Below are 24,657 nucleotides of genomic sequence, written 5' to 3' on the forward strand. Positions count from 1 at the left end.
ACTAGTCGAAATGATTAGTAATAATCCCTACCACGAAGTTGGATAGCATATTTTATTTTATTATATACAGACATTGACGGTTAGATATTATGATTTAAGGACCATCAACACCTCGCGCGCATCGGCCTCCGTCTTTCCAGCCACGCCATCGCCTTCCTCACTTTGCACCCAGCTTCTTCTTTGATCTGCACCGCCGTCGCGCCCCGACTTCTTCCCTAGGCCGCATCGCCGCCGCTCCCATTCTGTGTCCTAGCTCATTCCCCAGGCTGCGCCCCCTTGGCCGCCGCCACCCCCACTCCACGCCCCAGCCCCTTCCCCACAGCACCACAACCACCGCCGTCATCATCGTCTCCTCATCCTCCCACTCAGCGCATCCATCTCAGTCTCCAAGCCACACCGATGACGCTGTTTCCTTCTCGTGCTCCTCTGTGACCCGATGATTCCACCATCATGGATGTTTTATTTATTAATATATGACATTATATTTTAGCTATTTCAAATTATGTATTTGTTGTATACAGTGACGAAAGGATGAACAAGAAATTCAAAATAGTTGAGGGCATTATAGATATTAGCATTTCAAACCCAATAATTTGTCCCTCCAATAATACAAAGAAACAAACAACTCATACTGATACTCTGTCAGCTTATAATAATCTGGCTCAATAATTTAGATTACAATAATCTTAAGCTGAAATAAATTATAACTAGTCATCCTGGTCGCGCACAGGGTTTGGTTGGAGAGACTCGTAAATGTCTAGTGCCTTGTTCTTCCGGGGCAGGATGCCCTTCAATGAGGGCCAGTTTCTAGGAACAATCTCCTTAGGTCCTCCAATGATATAGTGGTTGGTTTCCCCAGGGGTCAAGTGAAACAAAAGATAGTCGTTTTCCTTGAAAAGGTAAACGTCTTTCGACACATGCGAGGCAAGGGCAGCTCCAATATCTGTTGCAAACAAGTAGCAGTCGCGGAAGCACTTGAACACATCCACAATGGGTCGTATCTCAATGAGGATTGGCCTGGAATAGTTGATGAGAGCAAACTCTGCGCCTTTGAACAGGTAGGCTTCCCCGGTCACAGTGGATTCAAATGCAGCGTCTATCCCCTTCTCAAAGCTGGTCCCTTTGAAGAAGGGAAACATTTGGCTAATGGTTTTAGGACCTTGTATAATCCGATCCCTAGTTGTCCGCGGTGCAAAGTTTATCCTTGCGCAAAGATTTGCAGAGAAGATCATGGCTTCACTTCGAGCACAGAGAAAACCATGGTTGTCATGGCACGCAAAAGCGGCATCTATCCCGTGCTCCGCGAAAGCAGTGCCCACAAGGGATTGTAGAGTATTGCCTATGTACCTTAGGCCGCTGATTATTTTGTCATCTCTCGTTGCAGGGCCGTAGTTCATGACAACATTCTCTTCCCTGATGAAAATATAGGCCTTGTTCTTCCGTGTAGAGCGAAATGCTGAGTCGATGTAATTGTCAACATCAGTGACTCCCTCTGTATAATACTCATTCACCTCATCATCTGCATCGTCCGGTGACAACTGCCGCTCTGGGACGTCCTGAATTACTAGTTTCTTCCTCTGATTGTTTTCATCCATGTAATGGCACACTGGGCTCTGGATTCTGAGCCTCCTCGATGGATGCGATTGAGGATTGAAATTCCTGTTTCTGTACAGAATGGTATTCACCCGTCTCCGTCTTGTATATTTTCTGCAGCAGGAGATGTATGCTTACTTGTTACAAATGACAGCCGGTAAGATATCCTCAAGAAAACAGGTTCAGGCAATATGATTGCATATGGAGCATCAGAGCAAAATTGGATTGGTATAATGACCGGTTGCTGTTTTTGGAGATTCTATTTCCTAGTATGACGAAGACAAGAACCACATACAACTTTGTAAGAAGTTGGGATAAACAACGGCTATGCAAATTCTCGACAACTATACATAGATGGCCTGGGTGTTTTATCTCCGTCTTTAGGCTGGTAGTCTAAGTATTTTTTTTTTGTTTCAACGTGATTTTGTAATTCGCAGTCACTTGACCTGCAATCTTTGTAATAACTAGGAAGATAACCCGCACACCTGCGCGGGCATTCTTCATTGTTGAAATATAATATTATAATTTGCTTTAATGTTGTTGCTTAATAAATGAATGCTTAGTTGTTGTCATTCTTCATAACAATTCACTAAAACCATTCATATTAATTCATACTATCATTTTAACGCGCGCCACATAAGATGTATATGTAAGCAAAATCTATTATATACTAAAAGTCCATTGATCTTTCTAAAAACGCTCTCAAACCACCACATGGCCTCCTACACATGGCCTCCTACAAACGCTCCTAAGTCGTCATGTGTCATTTTATAATCTCACTGTTGATTTTCTTTTAAATTGGTAGACCCATTAATTTTAATCGTTAGATCTCCATTAAAAAAATAAATCTGGTATCTCCACTTTTTTTTTCGAGAAAAATTGCCGTATTTGCTTTAACTAATAGATAGAAAAAAAATAGGAGAATACCATAACAGGACAAGAGGTGAGGATCGGGCAGGATACATACATTCTATTTTTTTTTTGCTGGTGGCATATGTTCTTTTTCTTTTCTTTTGGCGTACATACGTAGTAGTATTTTTTCGCCTTTTTTTGGGCAAACAGTACTTTTCCTTTACACATTCGGCAAACAATACTATTATTAAAAATCTCATGCTGCTGATCTCTATCCGAGAAAAAAAAACATAACGTGCTTATGTCGTACGGGAGTTTAGGATAAAGTGTGAATAGATATAAAATCACATGTTACTGATTGAAGTGAAAATCGACGGTTAGATATTTTTTCTCATAATTTTTAATATTTCTTTAATTTTAGAGATATGACATGTGGTGACCTGCGAGCATTTATACGAGAGCTACGTGGTGGCTTAAGAGTGTTCGTTGGAAGTTCAACGGACTTATATATATACTAAAAGCCTTCCTATAAAAGCTCTCAGGTCGCCACATGGCCTCCTATAAACTCTTTGATCGTCACATAGTATTTTATAATCACACCGTCAATTTTATTTTAAATTGGTGGACCCATTAGTTTTATCCATTAGATCTCCATCTCAAAGAAAATAAATCTGGTATCCCCACCTCTAACACCTTACGTACATGAGGTAAAAAAAATGCAGTACGTACTCCTTCCACCTCCAAATCTCCCCTCCTCTCCTATTTTCTAGCTAACTTATCCTATTTTCTAATTAACACTCAATACATCAATAAATAAAATAATTCAGACATCTAAATGATCATGACTCTCAAGTTATAATTTTATTCTTCTCAGTTTTGTCAATTGATGTGTTACTTATAATTAAATATAAAATTCAAAATCCATATTGCTCATATTTCGTTATCTAAAAATTAGATCATGCAACCATTCTAACTACAAATGTCTAGGCCTAATGGTATGCCCATAAACGCTTCTAAGTTGATCGCCCCGTAACACTCTAATAAATTAAAAAGAATCTATAAGTGTGACAAATGAAAACAGAACATCTAACCATCAGTTTCCACTTAAATCAATGTATCCACTATCTTATATGGTTAGATCTATCTTTAAAAGAAAATTCCAAAACTCTCTCCCTCCCATTTGTCCGGTTCCTCTCTTCCTACCATGCATTAATTCTCTGTTCTTTTTACCTCCATAGCAACTAAATCCAAAATTATCTTTATGGGAGAAAAAACACCCACAAATGGACTCCGCCTAACAAGTCTAGACAGCTTTTCCTCTATCATGTGCTTCTCTTCTCTTTCTCCTTAAGCTAGCACTTATAGAAACAACATAAAATTAGACATTAAAATAATCATAAATTTTTAAATCTTATATTCAATTTATGATATTTCTAAACTATTGTAATTTTCAATTAAATCAATAATTTAATACATTGTGGACAACATCCATCCACCTGGAAGCCTCCAATAAATAAAATAAAATACTAAAATTTCTCATTAAAAATTAAAATATCCCACTTATGTTTATAATAAACGGTCAACCCATTATTTATACCACGCTAGATATCTAATGACCTTCTTCCAACTCCTTCCGTTTCAGATTACAAGTTATTTTAAATTTTGTTTATGTCAAATTACTTGAATTAGATTATGAAAAACATAGTAACATTTTCAACACAAAACAATTATATTATAAAAAAACATATTCAATTTTGAATTCAATAAAAATAATTTGGTGATGTAAATATTCATATATTAAGAAATGTTTAAGGCATCTCTTAAATGTTTTGATATTTGCAATTTGGTATTGAAATATAAGTGGGTTACGGCCATACAACTTGGCATGGGATAAAGGTATCCCTTAATTGTTTCCAATCTATTGTCTATAACAAATAGATCCTAGACGGGGTACACGTTATGACATGAAAAAAAATAATGGAAGACAAAAAAATAATGGAAATCTAGAAAAAAAATAACATGATAAAAATAATGGAAGACTGAACTTTTTTTTTCTAAATTAAACATTTTTTTTGAATTTGAAACCCATTCTAAATAGCAATGTTCAAATATTTTAGGAGTATTGATAAAATGAAAACAAGTAAAATTTTAAATAAAATATAATAGAAAATTTGACTTTTTCGGAATTATGTTGCAAACAAAATCTAACAAAATTTCAATTCAAGGTATTCAACCCTAAACTACAACTTGAGAGCGATAAAAGTCTAAATTTTCTAATATATTTTATGATTTAGAAAAACTTTTCCGCTACACCATAGTTTCATACTGCAATACTATATACGTAGAATTAAATCAATATTTCAACATATTCAGCTCATTTAATTAGATGATGTAGTCGTATTAGCCATATTTTTAATACAAAATATCTTCAATTAATATATCCTAAAATTCATAAAAAAATATATAGTATACAAAAGAAAAATTGTTACTCATAGTTTAGAAGTTTAGAAAGTGCAACAATAAGATATGCTAAGTATTAAAAAAAGAAATGCATTATGTAGAAGTGATATATAGTTTCATATATATATTTTCTTATATATAATTTATATATCGGCGAATGATTACTAGCATTTAGAGAAACACCACACAAATTATTGAAAAATTAAACATGTTTAAATAGAGTTCCTAATCAAATTTCTAACACAGTTAAAGAAGATGCCCGCGCATATGCGCGGGCTACCTTCCTAGTTAATCAAAATAGTCTCATGCAAGCACATGATGCAATGACTAAGAAATTAAGGACCAATTAAAACTTATATGCTGTTGCCTTTATTTTAAGAATTCTCTATTATTTTTTTCATTTTCATCCTCTAATTAAAAGTCCTTTTATGGACTTTCGGTGTATTTATATAATATATATGTAAGTAAATAAATAGTCCACATAACTGTGTGGCTAGCAACGTGCAAGCTATAGTATATAGGGATTTTTTTTTCTGTTTTTCATCTTCTTACTTATTTTCTTAGAAAGTGAATTTAATTTGTAATAATGCTGCAACTATATAATGTAATTACTATGTGTAGATGACTTATAACTGCTGAAGTGTCATAGACTGGAGTTTAGTTTTGTTGATTAAATTAGTCATGTTTTGTTGAGTGAAGTCTAACAAAAGAGAGTATATTTCTATCTTATGAATTATAATATATTGGTTTAGTATGGTTTGTATTCCTTAATTAACCAAACATAGAAACAAATCAACTATCACGAGAATTTGATAGACATACTCATATTTTGGTTTGCATAGTTTTGTCGTTTGATCATCCAAATTACATCATATCCTCCTTCTCAGGGGAGGACTCACCCCTCTGCTTATAATCAAAATCAATCAATCAATCATTCATTCACTCACTCTCTCTATCTCACGCACACAACATAAATCATGCTGCCACTACCAAATACAGTACCTCCGCTTATGGATCCCATTGTCAACTACCAAAATACACACCCCTATAGTAACCCAGTACTATATATGTCATCTCCCCTATCCTTTCGTCCTCTTCGAACTTCTAATATTAAAGGTAATTTTAGTCCTATTGTTTTTTCCGTGATCGATGGTTTGATGGTGAGCACCCTTTAGCCACAATGTACAACGATGGTTCTGCTCCTGCTGCCAATGCCATAGGGTGCTTCACAAGGACGTCGCTAAGCAATAAATCGTCGTGGAGCTTTTGCATGGTGGGCAACTTTATCTTTCTCGGGCCACATGCATGTTGTTGGTTGCTAGCTTGCACTTCACTTAGTGCATTTTCAAGGTGTTGGTTTGTCCTTCTGCTCTATTAATATATAAGGCAAAAGTCTTTTGCCTTTCCTTCCAAAAAAAAAGTTGTTGGTTTGATTCTCAAGTGATTTATTTGAAAGTCGGAACCCTACAGAATGATAGCCTTAGATTATTTCCAAGAGTTAGAATATGATCGAAAATAGTAGTTCTTTTCTAAAATTTAAAGAAGGTCAACTGGTCTACTGGGGTTGAACTGTTAATTTGATCATAAAGAACACAATGGCACACGCTTTATTTTTTATACTGTATGTTTTATTTGGCTTGGAATATGCGCAAAGTGATATATGATGGCATAATCTTTATTGTCACTTTCTTTCAGTACATTTGATGGATATCTGTTTGGATGACATGCAAATGGTCCAAATACATCTAGTATTTTTTTCTCTACATCTTTTTAAGGCCATATCTTCTACAAGGTAAAATTATACATGTGTAAAATTTATCTTCATTTTTTGACATTGTAGATCTATTTTATTTATGAATGATAGTGAAGTGGTATAAGATGAAATAATATATAGTGTCACTTTTTTCCTATAATTTTTATATATATTTGAATGACATGCAGACCATCTCAATAAAACTTAAAAGAACGTGTGTCTTAAATTCTAATTGTGATTTTAATCATAAATAACACAATGGTGCAAACAGATAAAAAGACTTAAATGTTATGATTATTTAAAATTTATTTTAAAAAATATATAATTTAAGAGTTATAATTATTTAAAATTTATTGTTATAAATATTTCGGTAAAGAGAAATGGGAGAAAAATAAACGGAGAGGAGAGGTTCGTATGTGCGCGTGCATGACGGGATCCTCTCGCACGGGGCGTCTTCTTTCTATTCTTTTCTTAAAAAATATCAATCTAACCTAACGGATTTTATTATAAATTTGTTGTTACAAATATTTCGGTAAAGAAAAAAGGGAAAAAATAAATTGAAACGAGGTTTGTACGTGGGCGTGCATTCGTACGTGATCCTTATTGTGAATAGAATTGATTGAGCGAGAGAGATTGAGCGAGAGAGAATTGAACACAAGAAAATGAGCGGATAACTTTATTGATCAAAGCGGTACAATTTATAGATGGGGAAGGGGTGGCAACCGGAGATGCGATGGTTGGGAACCCTAAACCCCTAGGGAAGAGGCGCGGTTGCCTCCGGTTGCGATCCATCCTTTTATATGGATGAGATCACACTGTTATTTCATAACACCCCCCTTGATCGAATCCATCTTTGATCATTGCTCTTTCATTGTTCCAGATATCTGTAAAGATAATATTAGAAATAATTATAGTTATTATATTAAATACATCACGTAAAACTCCTCGAAAACCCAGTGGGAAAAATAAGGAGAGAACCGTGATATATTATTGACTATTCTTAGATCTCTATGAGTAAAGCTCATAGTATGATACAAAATAGTATACTGTCTACAGTTATCATTTAGTAAAAACCCTAGTGGGGAAAAACCAAGTGATAAGACATATAAGCTTATGTTGATATTACCTCATTAAAAACTTTGGATGAGAAAACCTAAAGGTTAAAACTCATACAAAGGAAAAAGAGTATAATATGACGAAAATAGGTTATTTTCCAGAGGAAGATACTCCCCCTGAATCCTGCAAATTTTTAAGTCGTCTCATACCAATTCCTTCGACACATTTAAAGAATGTGGAGTATGGCACAGATTTTGTGAATAAATCAGCAAGATTATCACATGACATAGTTTGCAAGATGTTTATCTCTCCATGTTGCTAAAGCTCATGAGGATAAAATAATTTAGGAGCAATATGCTTTGTGATATTGCTCTTAATATAACCAGTTTCCATCTGAACAACACAAGCGTCATTATCTTCATAGATAATGGTTGGTGATTCCAATTAACCAATACCACAAGATGTTAATATGTGGTTAACCATTCTGCGAAGCCATACACATTCACGTGATGCCTCATATAATGCAATTATTTCAGAATGATTTGTGGAAGTGGCTACCAGAGTCTGTTTAGAAGACTTCCATGAAATAGCAGTTCCACCTTGTAAAAATACGAATCATGTTTGTGATCTAGCATTGTGGGGATCAGATAGATAGCCAGCATCAATATACCCAATTAAAGTCGAATCCTGGTTCTTTTTAAAGAAAAGTCCAAGATCTTTTGTGCCATTAAGATATCGAAAGACATTCTTAACTCTAGTCCAGTGGCGTTTGGTAGGAGCAGTGCTGTATCTTGCAATAGATTTACCGAGAAAGAAATATCTGGCCTCGTACTATTTGCAAGATACATAAGTGCGCCAATAGCACTAAGATATGGAAAATCAGGTCCAAGCACATCCTCACCATCTTCCTTTGGTCTAAATAGATCCTTCTCCACGTCTAGAGATCGAACCACCATAGGGGTTTTGGAAGGATATGACTTGTCCATATTAAATTTCTCCAAAATTTTCTGGGTATATGCATTTTGGTGCACCAGGATTCCAAAAGGTAAATGCTCAAGTTGTAGACTTAAGCAAAATTTGGTTTGACCCAAATCCTTCATCTCAAATTCCATCTTTAAATGATGATGTTCTTCATTAATATCTTGTGTATTGCCAATGATGTTGAGATCATCGACATATACCCGAGATAATACAAAATCCTGTGGGGGACTTTTTGATAAAGACGGACGGGCAATCATCATTTTTAGTGTATCCCTTTAGTGAAAGGAATTCACTTAATCAGTTGTACCACATCCTTCCCGATTGTTTTAAGCCATAAAGTGACTTCTGCAACTTAACACAATACATGTTACGATTTACCTTCTGATTCGGGATGTCGATTCCGTCAGGAACCTTCATGTAAATATCAGAATCAAGTGACCCGTAAAGATATGCTGTCACTACATCCATCATCTGCATAAATAGACGATTTTGTATTCTCAATGATATTAAATATCGGAAAGTTATACCAGTCATAACTGGAGAGTAAGTTTCGTCGAAATCAACGCCAGGTTTTTGCGTAAAACCTTGTGCTACAAGCCTTGCTTTATATCTCACCACCTCGTTGTTTTCATTCTGTTTCCGGACGAAAACCCATTTGTATCCCACATGAAAGATACCACGAGGAGTAGGCATTACAGCCGAGAATACATCTCTTTTGTAAAGCGAGGCTAATTCTGCGTCAATTGTGTTCTTCCATTTGTTCCAGTCAGAGCGCTTTTGGCACTCTTTTATAGACCTAGGTTCTGGATCAACTTGGAGGAAATCAGCAATTTGTTCAGAAAAATTAGTGTCGACAATTGTAGCTCTTCTATCAAAAGATTCTCCAGTTTCAGAGTAGTTGATGGCAATTTCATCAACCCTTATAGACTTATCGTGATCTCCTGAAACAATGTGTCTATGTTCTTCCGAATTCCTAGTCTCGGCATTGTGCACCACCGAGCTAGGTTGCAGACTATCACGATCTGCTTGATATATAGTATCAATTTGGTGTGTACCAACTAAAGGTTGGTTTGCATTTACCGTCTTTCTTTGCTTATTAGCAATTGTTTCTCGCTGAGTAGCCATACTTCTTCCTCTCTTTTTAGTGAGTGGAAGTTGAGTGGTCTTATTTGGTACCTCAACTCTTTCTGGCGCATTCTGAGCGGGAATGAAAGATTTAGTCACACCTTTATAATTAGTAAATACATCTGGCAGGTTATTTGCTAGTCTTTGTAAATATATAATTTTCTGAACTTGAAGTTCAGTTTCAGTAGTACGTGGGTCTGAGGCTGGAATACCCTGGGCATCCCAATCAATTTCCTGGCATTCTTTCTGGTATTTGAAGTCTCCCCCTAATGCCGGGAAATGTTCCTCATCAAAGATAGAGTCAGCGAACCGGGTAGTAAATAGATCACCTGTTAAGGGTTCTAAGTACTTTATGATCGACGGAGATTTGAATCCCGCATAGATCCCTACTTTCCTGTGTGGGCCCATAGTGGAATGCTGTGGTGGTGAGATCGGTATGTATACAGCACAACCGAACTTACGCAAATGGGAAATACTTGGAGGATTTCCACATACTAACTGCATTGGGGAAGTTTCATGATATGCAGTTGGTCGTAGCTGGACAAGGTCAGCAGCGTGCAGAACTGCATGACCCCAACACGATGAAGGTAATTTGCAATTCATCAATAATGGTCGAGCAATCAGCTTAATTCTTTTGATCAATGATTCAGCCAAACCATTTTGTGTGTGGACATATGGAACAGAGTGCTGAACCTGAATTCCCAATGCCATACAATAATCATCAAAAGCATGAGATGTAAATTCGGCAGTGTTGTCCATACGGATTGATTGAATCCTATGTTCAGGGTAATTTGCCTTTAGCCTTATAATTTGAGACATTAGTTTGGCAAAGGCATGGTTTCGTGTCGATAGAAGACACACATGAGACCATCTAGTAGATGCGTCAATCAAAACCATAAAGTACCTGAATGGTCCAGATCTTGACACAATTGGGCTACATATATCCCCTTGAATGCGTTCAAGGAATTTAAGTGGTTCGGCTCTAATTTTGAGATAAGATGGTCTCAAAACCAGTTTCCCAGTAGCACATGCAGTGCATACGAAATCAGAGGAATTGAGAAATTTGTCAGTGATCAAATGATGACCAATAGAGTTGCCAATAATTTTTCTCATCATCCCGATACTGGGGTGCCCAAGTCGATCATGCCAAGTATGGAATGCATCAACATTTTGAAAAATTATTTTGTACGCAACATGTGCAATGGGCTTAATGTATGTATAGTACAATCCCGATGTAAGAGATGGAATTTTCTCGCAAATGCGTTTGCCATATCCGTTTTGTTTGGTTAAGAGAAGAAATTCTTCTCGATTATGCATGTGGGTTTCATTGTGAAACCCATTTTGACAGATATCTCTATAACTTAGTAGAGTACGGATTGAATCAGGATACAATAAAGCATCCTCGATTGTAATTTGTGTACCCATTTGGAGTGTAATAATTGATCGTCTTGAGCCAGCTATCATAGTGTTGCACCCAGCGATAGTCAAAACTTTGCCTTCTCTCTTTATGAGAGTTTGAAAGTATTTGATCTCCCAAAGTATAGAGTTTGTGGTACCACTGTCCACAAGACATAATTCCTCTCCAATCGGAGCGATATCCTTAGACATCTATAATGAAAGAAGAATTGTTTAGTGAAGAATTCTTTATCCACAATATATACATACATACAATAATGAAAACATCAAATACATAGTATGACGTTTACATAGGTTAATAGTACATACTCTAATGACTAGCAAGTCTTATAACCTTATAATATGAGGGAGTTTGTACTTATCTACTTATTACAACCTATTTTGTTTTTACAAACTATAGGATATCAATATAATGTCTCAAACACACTGAGATTAAAGTAGCTTTATCTCTAAGTGGGACGCACTGAGATTACAGTAAATCTCTAAGTGGGTCCGTTGAGCAGTATTCGATGAGCATGTCATCCATTGCAGAAAGTGCAGCGGTATCCTCTGGGAGAAGAACGAGGGTGTTCTCTGGTTCAATAGGAGCCTGGTGAGAACTTTCAACGTCAGGTCTTTCTTTTGTAAGATTGAAGTGAGCTTCAAATCATAGTTCCTCAGACTTTTTCTTCCTTTAGGGATTTCTGATACAGGAGAACAAGATGTTTTTGGGATGCAACAATCTTTAGCGACATGATAGTCAGATCCACACTTGTTGCAATGCTTGTTGCTATTGCCACTAGGTTGTGGTGCCTTACCCTTCCCTTTTCCTTTCTGTCGACCATTGGATTTGTGCCTTGTTGTTGCATTTGTGTTTTCTAGTCAGATTCTTAGGGTTATTCGAGGAATTTCCCTTGAATCCTTTTAGTGTGATACTGTTGATTCAATATCTTATCCTCTGGAAACATAGTTGATAGAGTTTTCTCTATCTTCTCTGCTTCCGTTGGCACTTTTCGCAAAACATCAACTTGGAGCAAATGTTATGAACAGCATAATTGTTTTCTGCCACAGTTTTAAAATCCTGTAGGCATAAATGAACCCACTTATAATTAGCCTCAGGCCAAATGAGTTCCTTTCGCTGATCATAACGCTCTTTTAGAGCTTTCCATAGGTTGAGAGGGCTCGTCTCCAACATGTACTCATGTTTGAGATCTTTATAGATGTAGAGCCTCAGAAGGAAAGGGCAATATATAGCTTTCTGTTCTCAACTGGTGGATCCCAATCATTGGGTTCCTCAATTGTATTTGAAATCCCGCAAGAAGAAAAAAATACTTTGATATCGGAAGCCCAAATTGGGTAGTTACTCCCATCAAGGGCGAGTTCATTGAACTCTATAGTTGCCATGTCCCTATAATCATGATTACCATTATTAATTTACAGAGGTAAATTAATAAAAAACATGATATTGCAGTTGTAATCTCAATGCGAAATGTAAGACTTCATATTTTGTAATGTTTCGAAAAGATGTAGGTAATAGACCTGACAATTTGATTTAGAATTCGAATTTAGGTGGCACAAAAGTGGATAATCTCCAAGTAATTAAACAGTGGAGTAGATCTCTTAATAGTGGGCAAGTTATACTTGCTGCCTAGAACATGGTCTCCAGGCAAAAATATTTTGGTGAATATACCGCAGCCAATGTTTAGGACTCCACTACCTTGTGCTCAACCAAATTTCAAATAATCTCATTTTTCAAAACATATTCTCGGAAAATAATACATGTGGGTAATCATCGTGAGATGTAGACCTCTATGAGATGGGCGAGATGCTCGCTGCCTAGGTTATGACCAGTGCGGCCAATTTGTATGACTCCATCGGGTAATCATCTCAAAATGTAGACCACTTGATGATGGACGAGATACTCGCTGCCTAGGTTATGGTCGATTATGACCAAAGTATAGGTCTCCATCTACATGTGATTAATTTTCGAGTCAAAATGTGTAGTCGAACAAGCATTAAATCCTCTACATAATTAAGAGAATTTACTAAATCAAAGTACAAAATTTATAGAATTTTGTAAATTAATAAAGCGAGGAAGTAGAGTGTGTCTTGAAATAATATGCAAAAGGCAAGACAACACGAAATTTAGTGAAGCAGGGTATTTAAATAAACACCTATGTTAAGAAACATATAACATCAGTGGTCTACAGGACCATTACATAGTAATTTGTATGACTGATGAACTGATTGTACTAAATTAAATAAAACACAGGGACTTAGATGAAAATTACTGCTCAATTAGAATTAAAAACTTAAACAAAATGATAAAATGGGTGGTGGGCCGAAATTTAAAGGATTCGGCCCACCACCGTGCAGCAATGGGCTGGCCCGATCGGCCGGCAGGCAAGTGGGGGGGGGGGGGCAGACGGGGGATAGGCCGGCCCATCCGGCCCGAAAGGAAAAGAGCAGGGGGAGCGTCGTGAGGGGTTAGGGTTAGAACCCCCTAACCGGCCCCCACGGGTGCGCCGCCGCCGCCGCCGCCGCCCTTTTCGCCGCCATTGTCTCCCCCTGTTGCGCCGCCGATGCCGCCGCTATGGGGTGAGCCGCCGCCGCCGCCGAGGGTCACACCGCCGGCATTTCACCGCCTGCCTCCACCACATCCATCCGCCACATCTGCAACCACACGTCGTCACGGTCTCCCCCCCCATCCACCGGCGGATTGCCGGCCGGGTTAGGCCGATGGCTCCCACTCCTCGTTGAAGTCGGAGGTCGGCCGGACCCGGCTGCCATTTTCCCCCTCCATTCGGGAGCATGTGGCTCTGGGAGCCATGGGGAAACAGTGCGGAAGGTGGCGCAAAGGCCGGGACGGCGAGTAGCGGCTTCACTGGAGTGACGGTCAGACGTGGATGAACGGGGCAAGCGGCGACTCCATCTCCAGCGGGAGGGAGCGGGAGCAATGCTTGATGTTTCACAGGGGGTGGTGGCGACTCCTCATCTAGCAAGAGAGGAGTTGGGCGAAGGTGATGAGAGCGGTCTTGGCGAGGAAGGCCGAGAACGGCATCGAGGATGGAATCAAGGTAAGCATACCTTCTTCGATTTCCTTAGGATCTTCTGTTCTTCACTTCTTCTTGAGAGCGGAAAAAGTTTCTGTCGCTTTTCCTGTAGATCAAAAAGCGATGTTCTTCCTTCTTTCACTTCGCGATCTCCTTCGCGAGAGCGAAAGTGCTGATAACGTATTGTGAATAGAATTGATTGAGCGAGAGAGAGAATTGAACACAAGAAAATGAGCGGATAAATTTATTGATCAATGCGGTACAATTTGTAGATGGGGAAGGGGTGGCAACCGGAGACGCGATGGTTAGGAACCATTGCATCCGTTGCCAAGGAGTGCCTAGGGAATAGGCACGGTTGCCTCTGGTTGCGATCCATCCTTTTATATGGATGAGATCACCCTGTTATTTCATAACAATCCTCTCGCATGGCGGAAAAGCTAATGGACGATCGATCGCCCATAGCGATCAGGGCGATCGACCCCTCCTCCTCCACGTGGTTTTCTTTTTTGGCACCGCATTACTTTCCTATTTTAGTAAATTTATGCATCTAAAGTTTGTACACCTCAAGTTTACACATCTAAAGTTTATACACCTAAAGTTTATAGACCCAAAGTTTATAAGTCAAAAGTTTATATACCTGATTCAAATTTGAATTTGAACTCAATTTTTTTTATATATTTAGTATTTCTATACACCTAAAGTTTAGAGTCCCAAAGTTTATAAGTCAAAAGTTTTTATATCCGATTCAAATTTGAATTTGAATTCAAATATTTTTTATATATAGTATTTTCTATACATCTAAAGTTTATAGACCCAAAGTTTATAAGTCAAAAGTTTATATACCCGATTCAAATTTGAATTTGAATTCAAATATTTTTTTATATATAGTATTTTCTATACATCTAAAGTTTATAGACCCAAAGTTTATAAGTCAAAAGTTTATATACCCGATTCAAATTTAAATTTGAATTCAAATATTCGATTCAAATTTAAATTTAAATTCAAATATTTTTTATATATAGTATTTCTATACATAAATTTTTCTAGCTGTTTTTTTTTTAAAAAAATTGATGGTGTAGTAGGAAGAGAAAAAGGGAAAGTGAAAGGGGTAGAGGAGGGGGATGGGGGTCGATCGCCTGTAGCGATTGATCGCCCATTTGCTTCCCCCTCCTACGGGCCGTGTTTTCTTTAAAAAAATCAATCTAATCTCTAACGGTTAGGAAGGTTGGGCCCATTAATTTTAATGAAAATTAATGGTTCAATTTTTTTCGTTAAATTTCCACGTGGCGATCTATAAGCGTTTTAAGGAATACTACGTGGCATCAATTTTTTTTTGTTAAATTTCCACGTGGTGATCTATAAGCGTTTTAAGGAATAAATACTACGTGGCATCTTGATAGTGTTTTAAGGGAGTTTAATGGACTTTTAGTATATATTAATTTTGATGAAAATCAATGGTTGAAATTTTTTCTTTAAATTGCAACGTGGCAGTATAGGAGCATTTTAAGAAATGCTACGTGACAGCTTGAGAGCGTTTTCTGAGTGTGTAATGGAATTTTAGTATGTAATAGATTGACCGCACCTTCTTACACTTAAAAAAAAAGTCAAGAGAGAAGCCAAGCATGCATCATAGTCAAACTGAAATGAAGGAAAGAGCAAATTGAAGTCTACTGGGATATTTTATATGATATATATATATATATGTATATACATATACATATATATACACATATATATATATATACATACATATATATGAAATACTCCATCCGTTCTAAAATATAGTTACTATGGATCTGGAGTACCAATAAGGGATTCAGTATGGTCCTTAGTCTTTTTAGGGAAACAAAACAAAAAAGGTCTTCCCACACATGAGTCTAATTTGACAGTAGGATTTACCAGGCAAAAATTGTGTTCTACCATCAAATCATTAAGTCACAGCACATGCATATACGAGCTCCAGATGCTCTCAATAAATTTCATAAATTATTAAGACTACCATCAAACCACTAAATGTTGCAATATCATAAATTATTACGGCTGCAATATCATAAGGTGGTTTGAAATGTATATACCTGTCATTTGTGAGTTCGAAAATTTGCGCAGATCGAATATACTGAGGAGCAATTCCGACAGGAAAAACGACCTCATCTTGAGCACTGTAGCTATATCTGTCGCCTAATGTTTGAGAAATCCATATTCCTCCAGGAGCATATATCTCATAACGGTATAAGAGAACACTTCCAGGGTTGACACTGGGATACCAGGAACTGCTTATGGTAGTGCTAACATACGCATGAGTTGTGTCTCTTCGAGTGTCAAGAGGCCTCCCAAGGCCTCTAGTCACATAATGCTCCAAATTGAAGTACATTTCATCTGGAGAGGCAGGAGAGGCACGCCTGGCTTCGAATCCATTTTGAAACACGAATTCATATGGGGCTCTATCCCATCGGAACACATGGCGCGTGATATCTTTTTCTCCATCAGAACTTCTGTACTCAATGGCAGGTAGAGTTGAAGAAATCGAGCACCTGAGATGAGCAGGAACCCCAGAAACAAAAATGACAAACGATAATATCATTATTACTGGCTTGGCAATGTTGGACCAAATTTAAACACAAATAGAGCATAAATTTAAAATTTTAAAAAATGAATGAACAAATGTAATTGAGCTGAGAAAGGTCGATCAAGATGTCAGCTGGGAATAATAAAGTATGTGTGAATTGTTTGTCGAACTACTAGAAAACCATTTGTTGCCATGAAAAAAATCGTGGCATCAATACTAAAATTGTGGCAATAGATACATATTGCTACAATTTTAAAATCGTTGCTAGCCGTTGTAATAAATATGGTGGTAATAGGTTATTACAACAATTTTTATTTAATGGTAATAAATTTTGGTGTTGCCACAGAATGGACGTGGTAAAAAATCATATTGCAACACTTCACATCGTTGTAATAAAAATTATTGCCACCATATGTGGCATTAGTTCTACGTACCAAATTAAAAGTTCAAAGATTAATCTATCATCCTATCCGTATCTTGGCTAGGATTCAAACCCAAGACCTATCATTCACGTGCTCTCTCCTTTACCAACTCACCTGCGCATCAATTCTGTTGGAAAATGCATATCGTTCCATTTGAGCCAACCCAACTGAGATTTGAATCATAGATTTGAATATCTAAAAGATTTCAAATGAAAAATTTATCACCTATAAAATTAAATTGTAGATCTCGTTGGGAGCTATAATTTCCATATAAAATTTGTCTCAATCAATGTTCATATGAAAAAAATTAAGTTAAATTATGAGACGATATTTATTTAGTGCAACGAATTTGTTGATCGCGGCAACAAAAAATAATGAAAAGTAATTAACTTCACAGCCATGTACTACGTAATTTGCCACAAAAATTAAAATTGTGGTGATATAACATGTTTTTTTGCCACAGTATGATCTTTTTGGCGATATCTCATTTTCTATTGCAACGAAAGTACTAAATTACAATCGTTGCAATAAAATATAGTTATTTGCCACAGAAAAATTATCATCATAATAGTACAATATATTGCTACGAATTATTTTTTGTTCTAATAATTTGATAGGAATAGCTCAATTACGTACGTCTTCCACAGTATCAGAAAAATAAGCACCAAAATAAAAAGAAAAAAAACTCCATCCTTCTTTTTTTTATGGAACCCATCCTATTATTTGTCCAATACCCTCATTGAAGATCATTTACATAGTTGAACAACAAGCTGTTCGTCAAAATCAAGGCCAGAGTTCTACTAGAAAAAATGGCCACCCGTTGTAACGGGTAAAGGCTATTTTAATCTTATTTTTGTTATACGGTTTATTTAAGTAAAATTCACTATGGGAAGTCGCTTGGATATATATTTTTTTAGAAAATCATGAGCTGCAATTAGGAGTCCAATCGTGTCAAGTTAACATGCAAGTTTTTTTAAAGAGATTTCTTATACAACTCCTTTTGTATTTCTAAAAATGAACAAACATAAAAACCGACTTAAATACGGATATGTATTTTCAAAAGTGAACGAACTTACAAATGTACTCATACACGGATGATGTATCAAAGTATCGGCAAAAACATCTTCAACTTTTATAATATTAGAGAAGAGATGTCATGCTAATTTTGCTGTGGGGAAGAAGTGTCCCATATATAAAACAATATTGTGTAATATATGTGTTCTGTTCAACGAATTTTCAGCAGTTGATTTTTTTTGATATAGTACAACTTCTACATTAACCTAAATTTTATTAGGCCAATAAGTGTTATAGATATGATGAGTACCTGGCGTTGTAATTGTAGATTGCTTCTACAAGGGACTGAGCTGCGAGTTCATCTGTTTTTTTCACAGGTTGACGAAAGGATGCAGCAGCACCTCGCCATGGCGAATCTGCTGATATCGACATTAATAATAAGTCTGAGCTCCTGATTAAATACCTGCAACTGCAAATATGTACAGTAAAACATCTTTTCATGGCACATTTTGCGTGCTAGACGAAATAAACAATTACAAGCAAGACCTACAACTCATAATTGAGGCTGTCTTTAGTTCAAGCCAAAGTTTGGACTTTGGTTGAAATTGGAGATGATGTGACTGAAAAGTTATGTGTGTATGACAGGTTGATGTGATAGGAAAAGTAGGAAGTTTGGATGCAAACTTTGGATCTAAACACACCCTGAGTAAGGACACTCGTAAAGAAAGAATGTTTAACACTCTACGATAGTGTTTCTTTTTATTACAAGGCAGGTATACATCGAAACTCCTAATGGACGATTGATCGTCAGGAGCGATCGGGTCTCCCCTCTCTCCTCCACGTAGTTTCTTTTTTGGCACCGCATTACTTTCCTATTTTAGTAAATTTATGCACTTAAAGTGTACACATCTAAAGTTTACAGACTCAAAATTTACAAATCAAAAGTTTATATACTCGATTCAAATTTAAATTTGAATTCAAATATTTTTTATATATAGTATTTCTATACATCTAAAGTTTATAGACCTAAAGTTTATGTCAAAAGTTTACATATCCGATTCAAATTTGAATTTGAATTTGAATTATATCTGATTCAAATTTGAATTTGAATTCGAATTTAAATATTTTTTATGTATAGTACTTCTATACATCTAAAGTTTATATACCTAAAGTTTATAGACCCAAAGTTTATAAGTCAAAACTTTACATATCCGATTCAATTTTGAATTTAAATTCTAATATTAGTTTATAGACCAAAAGTTTATAAGTCAAAAGTTTACATACCCGTTTCAAATTTAAATTTGAATTCAAATATTTTTTATATATAGTATTTCTATAAAAAAAAATTTCCAACTTTGTTTTTATATATATTTTTTAAATTTATAGTGTAGTAGTAAGAGAAGAAGGGGAGGAGGAAGGGAGGAGAGGTGTGTACAAGGCGCATGGGGATCGATCGCGATCGATAGCCCATTAGCCACACCCGGTATACATGCCCAATAATATCACGCATATATACATCACAGTAATGCGGTATCCACCAACAAAATGATCGGTAAAGTAAAAGACAGTAACCAAACCTAATTATATGGACAGCATGGAAGACAAAATGAATTTAAACCACTATACATATTATTTAAGAAAAACAAATCCGAATACATGCTGGAGAATGATATATACTTGTTGCAAATTTCTTAAATAAGTCTTGGTAATTATGCTTGGTTGGGATAGTTTCTGATATCTGGACGTATTTTTGAAAATGGATAGTGTTGGGCAGATAATTTTCAGATAGTATAAAAAAAACAAATACAGAGAGTTTAAATGGAAGTGAATAAGGTAATATCAATATCCAGCGGATATTGGAAATGATTGGAAACTATCTAGAGTTTTTCCTAAATATTTGAGATAGAGAGGAATTTTTAGAAAACACAAGTATATAAAGTCGGATGAATATAAAAACTCTATATCAAAATTGTAGAGCTTGACGAGATCTACAACTTTGTTGTTGATAACTTTATCATCTAAGATCATTTAGGGGCTCTAAATATTCGTTACAAAATCACATTCTATTTCTACAAAATCTTATATAGATGATTCCAATGACTTCCGAAAGAGACATACTCTATATCAAATCAAAGTTGCAGAGCTCGATGGGATTTACTACTTTATAGCTTATGTCCTCATTTTAAATTATTTGAAGTGCATAGCAAACAGTATAAGTTTCGGAGTGGTGAGATAAAATCAATAACATCCTCAATCTGGACAACAAGACCTCGTTAGGTAAGTCGGTAAGTATGCTATGTATATGGAAGAAGAATTCTTGTGTTCAATTAAGGGACCGGAAAGTAGAAAGTCATTTTCACGTGTGTATTTCTTAGGGGTCCGAGTATAAAAATCGGTGGTCACAAACGGTTGCGGAAGCACAATTTAAGAGGGTCTTTTTTTTTATTTTGGTAAATATTCGTTACCATATTTATTTTGTTTCGTATTCGCTCCTTATATGTATTTAATATTATTTTCGATTCTGATTGAAAAAATATATGAGAACAAACATAATAACGCTAGTTTGGTCTATTTCTGATCCGTTCTCATACCTAATTAAACCCATACATGAGTATGTACGTGACCAATGCTTGAACCACGCACGCGGGGTGCTCTTTATTACTTCCTTGGTCTAAAATATAAGAATTTAGTTCTGGACAAGACATATTCTAGTACTAAATCCATCTCAAAATATAATCCCTTATATTTTAGGATGGAGGGAGTACTACGAATCCGAATATGCACCCATCTTCACATTCATATTATAAGGATATATCTCGTTTAATAATATATATGTTCTATTATTTTAGACGAAGAAGCATATAATTTTAATTTAGTTATAATCATGAGGCGATACTATGACCAGAGAGAATTAGAATGTTGTGTTTGGACCAAAGAAACAAATTACAATGTGATCATAGCTTGTGTCTACTATATTTCATAAATTATGAATTGGTTGAACTAAAGTTCTTTGTTTATGTAAACTGGAATCACTCTAAATAAAATACAACCGTACCGCATTTAAAAGCCGGGACGCGCACTTGCACGCCCTTGCTTTTGTGACTGACGCGCAAGCGCATGCGTTCAGACTGGCTACTAATTGACCTAAGTGTAAAATAATAACCACTTTGTATTTTGTATTTTTCAATAAAGAATATAATATAACTTTGGGCCTACGCAATTAGAGTCATACAACAAAACTTCACGGTTACACCAAAGGTGTGATAAACAATCTGCAACTCGAATATGACAGGTGGGAACTAAATAAAATTTGGACTATAATTCGGCTTGGCTTTAAAAATTTAGACTTATAATTTCCGGTTCACCACTCTCTCTCACGATCATCAGCTAGCTCATCGCCTTACATCTCTTCCCTGACCAATTGTCGTCCCCACATTCGACCGCTCGATCGACTACTGCTTTCTTCTTCTTCTAGCTTCATTAACACCATATCGGATCCTCTACCATATACTGAATCTCATCCAACCCCAATTCTTTCCACCTCTATAGCCAAATCAAACAGAAGTCCACTTTGCTTGTATGTTAATTTGTTCCTCACCAGAATCAGTTTTAATCATCCCTGTTGATAAATGTGTGATTATTGATAGTACGATACTGTGATTTTGTGATTCCTATTTGTGAATCTACTATTTTTCTTTTTCGAACTAAACAGAAGATGCACATGCAAAACACACCTACACAAATATACTGATAATCATAAATCTACGAGTACGGTATATATCTAATACAAGCTTAAAGAGACAGAGATTAACAGTAGATCCCTAGCCTTACTAAATTGTAGGAAATAACGGGAAGTGATTAGAACCTTACTTGTGTGATGCCTCTGCTTCTTGTTTCTTCAGCTTTGCTTTACTTCTGCCTTTCTCTCTGCTGACCTTCCTCCACTTCTCTCAACTTTGCCAACCAGGAAGCTACGTCGTTTTGAGCTTGATGGATGCAACGGAGAAGATGGAGTCCTTTAGTTTTGGGAACTCGGGCATGAACCGTAAGGTTCTTGTGGTGGTGGTGGTCGTGGAGGACGTGCTTTTAAAATTTAGGAAAAAAAATTAAAAATATTCTGTTGCTCTTCTTTTTGGTGGCGTCTTGCCTAAACTATTTCTATTGGCCGCTGTTAATTACTTCCCATATAATATAGCAACCTAAAATCGGATGAGACATTTCGTAGTAAAACGAATTTAGATAAAAGAGTATCCAGATTTATTATTCTATGAAATATCACATATGATCCTAGGTTAGAACGGAGGGAGTAATATTCTTCTCACCTAGGTGGCCTGTAAGGTTCATATCAATATCCCCTCTCTAGTGGAACTATAGCTGTCCTGTCAGGTTCAGTGGTTATTGATTGATGGTTATGGTTTTTAATGTGGGTTATTTTACGAGGCCTCGTAACAAAAATATAGAGTTATTGAAATAATCAGATCATTTGGATGTACGTAAAATATACCATACGAAAAGGTAAAACCAAAGAAAAAACAAAAATAAAATAACAAGCTGAACATGAGGCCAACCTGGCTGAGTTCATTCCTCTATTTTCCCAACTAATCTCTGTCTTTTTTCACGCTCACGCTTTTCAAACTGTTAAACGGTGAGTTTTTTTAAAAAAAACTTCTATACGAAAGTTGTTTTAAAAATCATATTTATCCATTTTTTAAAAAAATTAATACTTAATTAATTAATCACGCGATAATGGATAGCTTTGTTATACGTACAGCAGATTAGTTGGGAACCACCAGAAACTAAGAAAAAAATAACTAGTTTTTGTTATGGTATGATGCAATAATGTATTTGTTAGTATCATGTATCATGACCCCACTACAAAATAAAAGCATGAGATGGTCGTCAGATAGTGGGGAGATAGACAAAGCAAAGGAAAGAGAAATATTTGTTTATTTACTGTAGGTAGTTATAAGTTTGAGGTGCAAACATAATAAATTTTTTCATATTGCTAATTTCCATAATATATATAAGATGCAATATATTTACTTCTTAAGGTTACCTTTTCAGCACGTTATGTTGCCGTAATTATTTTCCCGTTCCCCTCGCAAGCTCCCACTTGATGCAGTAGTATATTCTAGAGCTGCACTCTGGTCCTGGATCGAAAGCCCCTTACTGCTTCCCATTAGGATTTAGATTATATTTCTCACAAATATTACGTATGTAAGTAGGCTTATAAGAATTTAAGTCCAAGGACGTGTGTTGGTTTCGGTCTTTAAAACCTTGTGATAGGAGCGTATTCATGATCTTGTAAGTATGATGTTGCGCGTGTGTACACTAGAACGGATACCATCATCGTCTCAATCTGGCGGTAAACCCCCTCTCAATCGGGCACGACGTCCGTCACAGGCTAGAAGTCACACATGTGAACAGTTATCTCAATCGGACAAACGACCATCACGGATGAACCTATCTCAATCAGGCCCTAATTAAAGCCCGTCACCGATAGCATTGATCCAGACTACCGGTCAAACTATAGCCCGTTACGGATGATCTATCTCAATCGGGCCACAGATAGCGTCCGTTACAGATGACTACTAACCTCAATCGGGTACTAAGTTATGACCCGTCACAAATGAGTATAATCCACAAAAAATATTAATTTTGTTTTATGGCTAGCTTCAGGCCTTTGCTAGCCATACCCGCTGTAAAAATGACAGAAACACATGCATATACAATATCCCCAGCATCACCCATTCATATACATGCATTCACATACGCAACCATCAATATGTTTCACACAACAACATTCACAGAACATCCATTTTGATCTCATATTTCACATCCATTCACATATTTTACATCGATTCACATATTTAACATATTTCACCTGCAAAACCGAGTTAATTGGATGAAATATATATTTAGCAAGTATTAACATAAACATAAGAAATATATACATAAATATAAACATCACAGTTACATAATCAAGGTCTTAATCAACGTTCATCATTGCCTAAATATAAAAGTTCAATAATGTTCATCATTTTAATTTAAGCCTAAACATTCCTTTGGGGTTAATTATTTCACGGAGGATGAAGCTGGCTATCTCCTCGCGAACCTCCTCGAAGCTGGTAGGCAGAGACTTGGTAATATTGCCCTACATTGTCATAATTCGAGATTAGTTGATCGACATATATATGTACTTCGATGTAGTTAGTATATCACAATTAAGACCACCGACCTCAAATTCAGCCAAAGTCTTCACCTTTTCTCTGTATAGAAGGCGCATGTTGTGGCACACATGAAATTCGCACTGGTCACCTATTTGTTGCTTCACCGGGAAGTCTTTTTTGTGGATGAGGGTGTCATGTCCTGTCTTCCTGAGGCCTC

At 36.3% G+C, this 24,657-nt stretch overlaps 1 protein-coding gene across 3 annotated transcripts; it reads right to left on the bottom strand.

Annotated features, from left to right (window-relative positions):
- Positions 1-551: 551 nt before the first annotated feature.
- Positions 552-22,327, bottom strand: LOC107277933 (uncharacterized). Of its 3 annotated transcripts, none has more exons than XM_066309624.1 (4): positions 22,141-22,327; positions 18,581-18,739; positions 16,344-16,799; positions 552-1,707 (listed from the first exon to the last, which is right to left on the bottom strand). In XM_066309624.1, the coding sequence occupies exons 2-4, from the start codon at positions 18,700-18,702 to the stop codon at positions 708-710; spliced, it is 1,578 nt and encodes a 525-aa protein (XP_066165721.1). In that variant the 5' UTR covers positions 18,703-18,739; positions 22,141-22,327; the 3' UTR covers positions 552-707. The 3 variants fall into 3 exon arrangements, 1 of the variants encoding a protein (XP_066165721.1); XR_010740808.1 differs by lacking the exon at positions 552-1,707 and adding an exon at positions 7,322-7,542; XR_010740809.1 differs by lacking the exon at positions 552-1,707 and adding an exon at positions 11,464-11,825.
- Between the last annotated feature and the right edge of the window lie 2,330 nt (positions 22,328-24,657).

Source organism: Oryza sativa, chromosome 4, assembly GCF_034140825.1.
Source record: "Oryza sativa Japonica Group chromosome 4, ASM3414082v1".
Taxonomy (NCBI): Eukaryota; Viridiplantae; Streptophyta; class Magnoliopsida; order Poales; family Poaceae; genus Oryza; species Oryza sativa.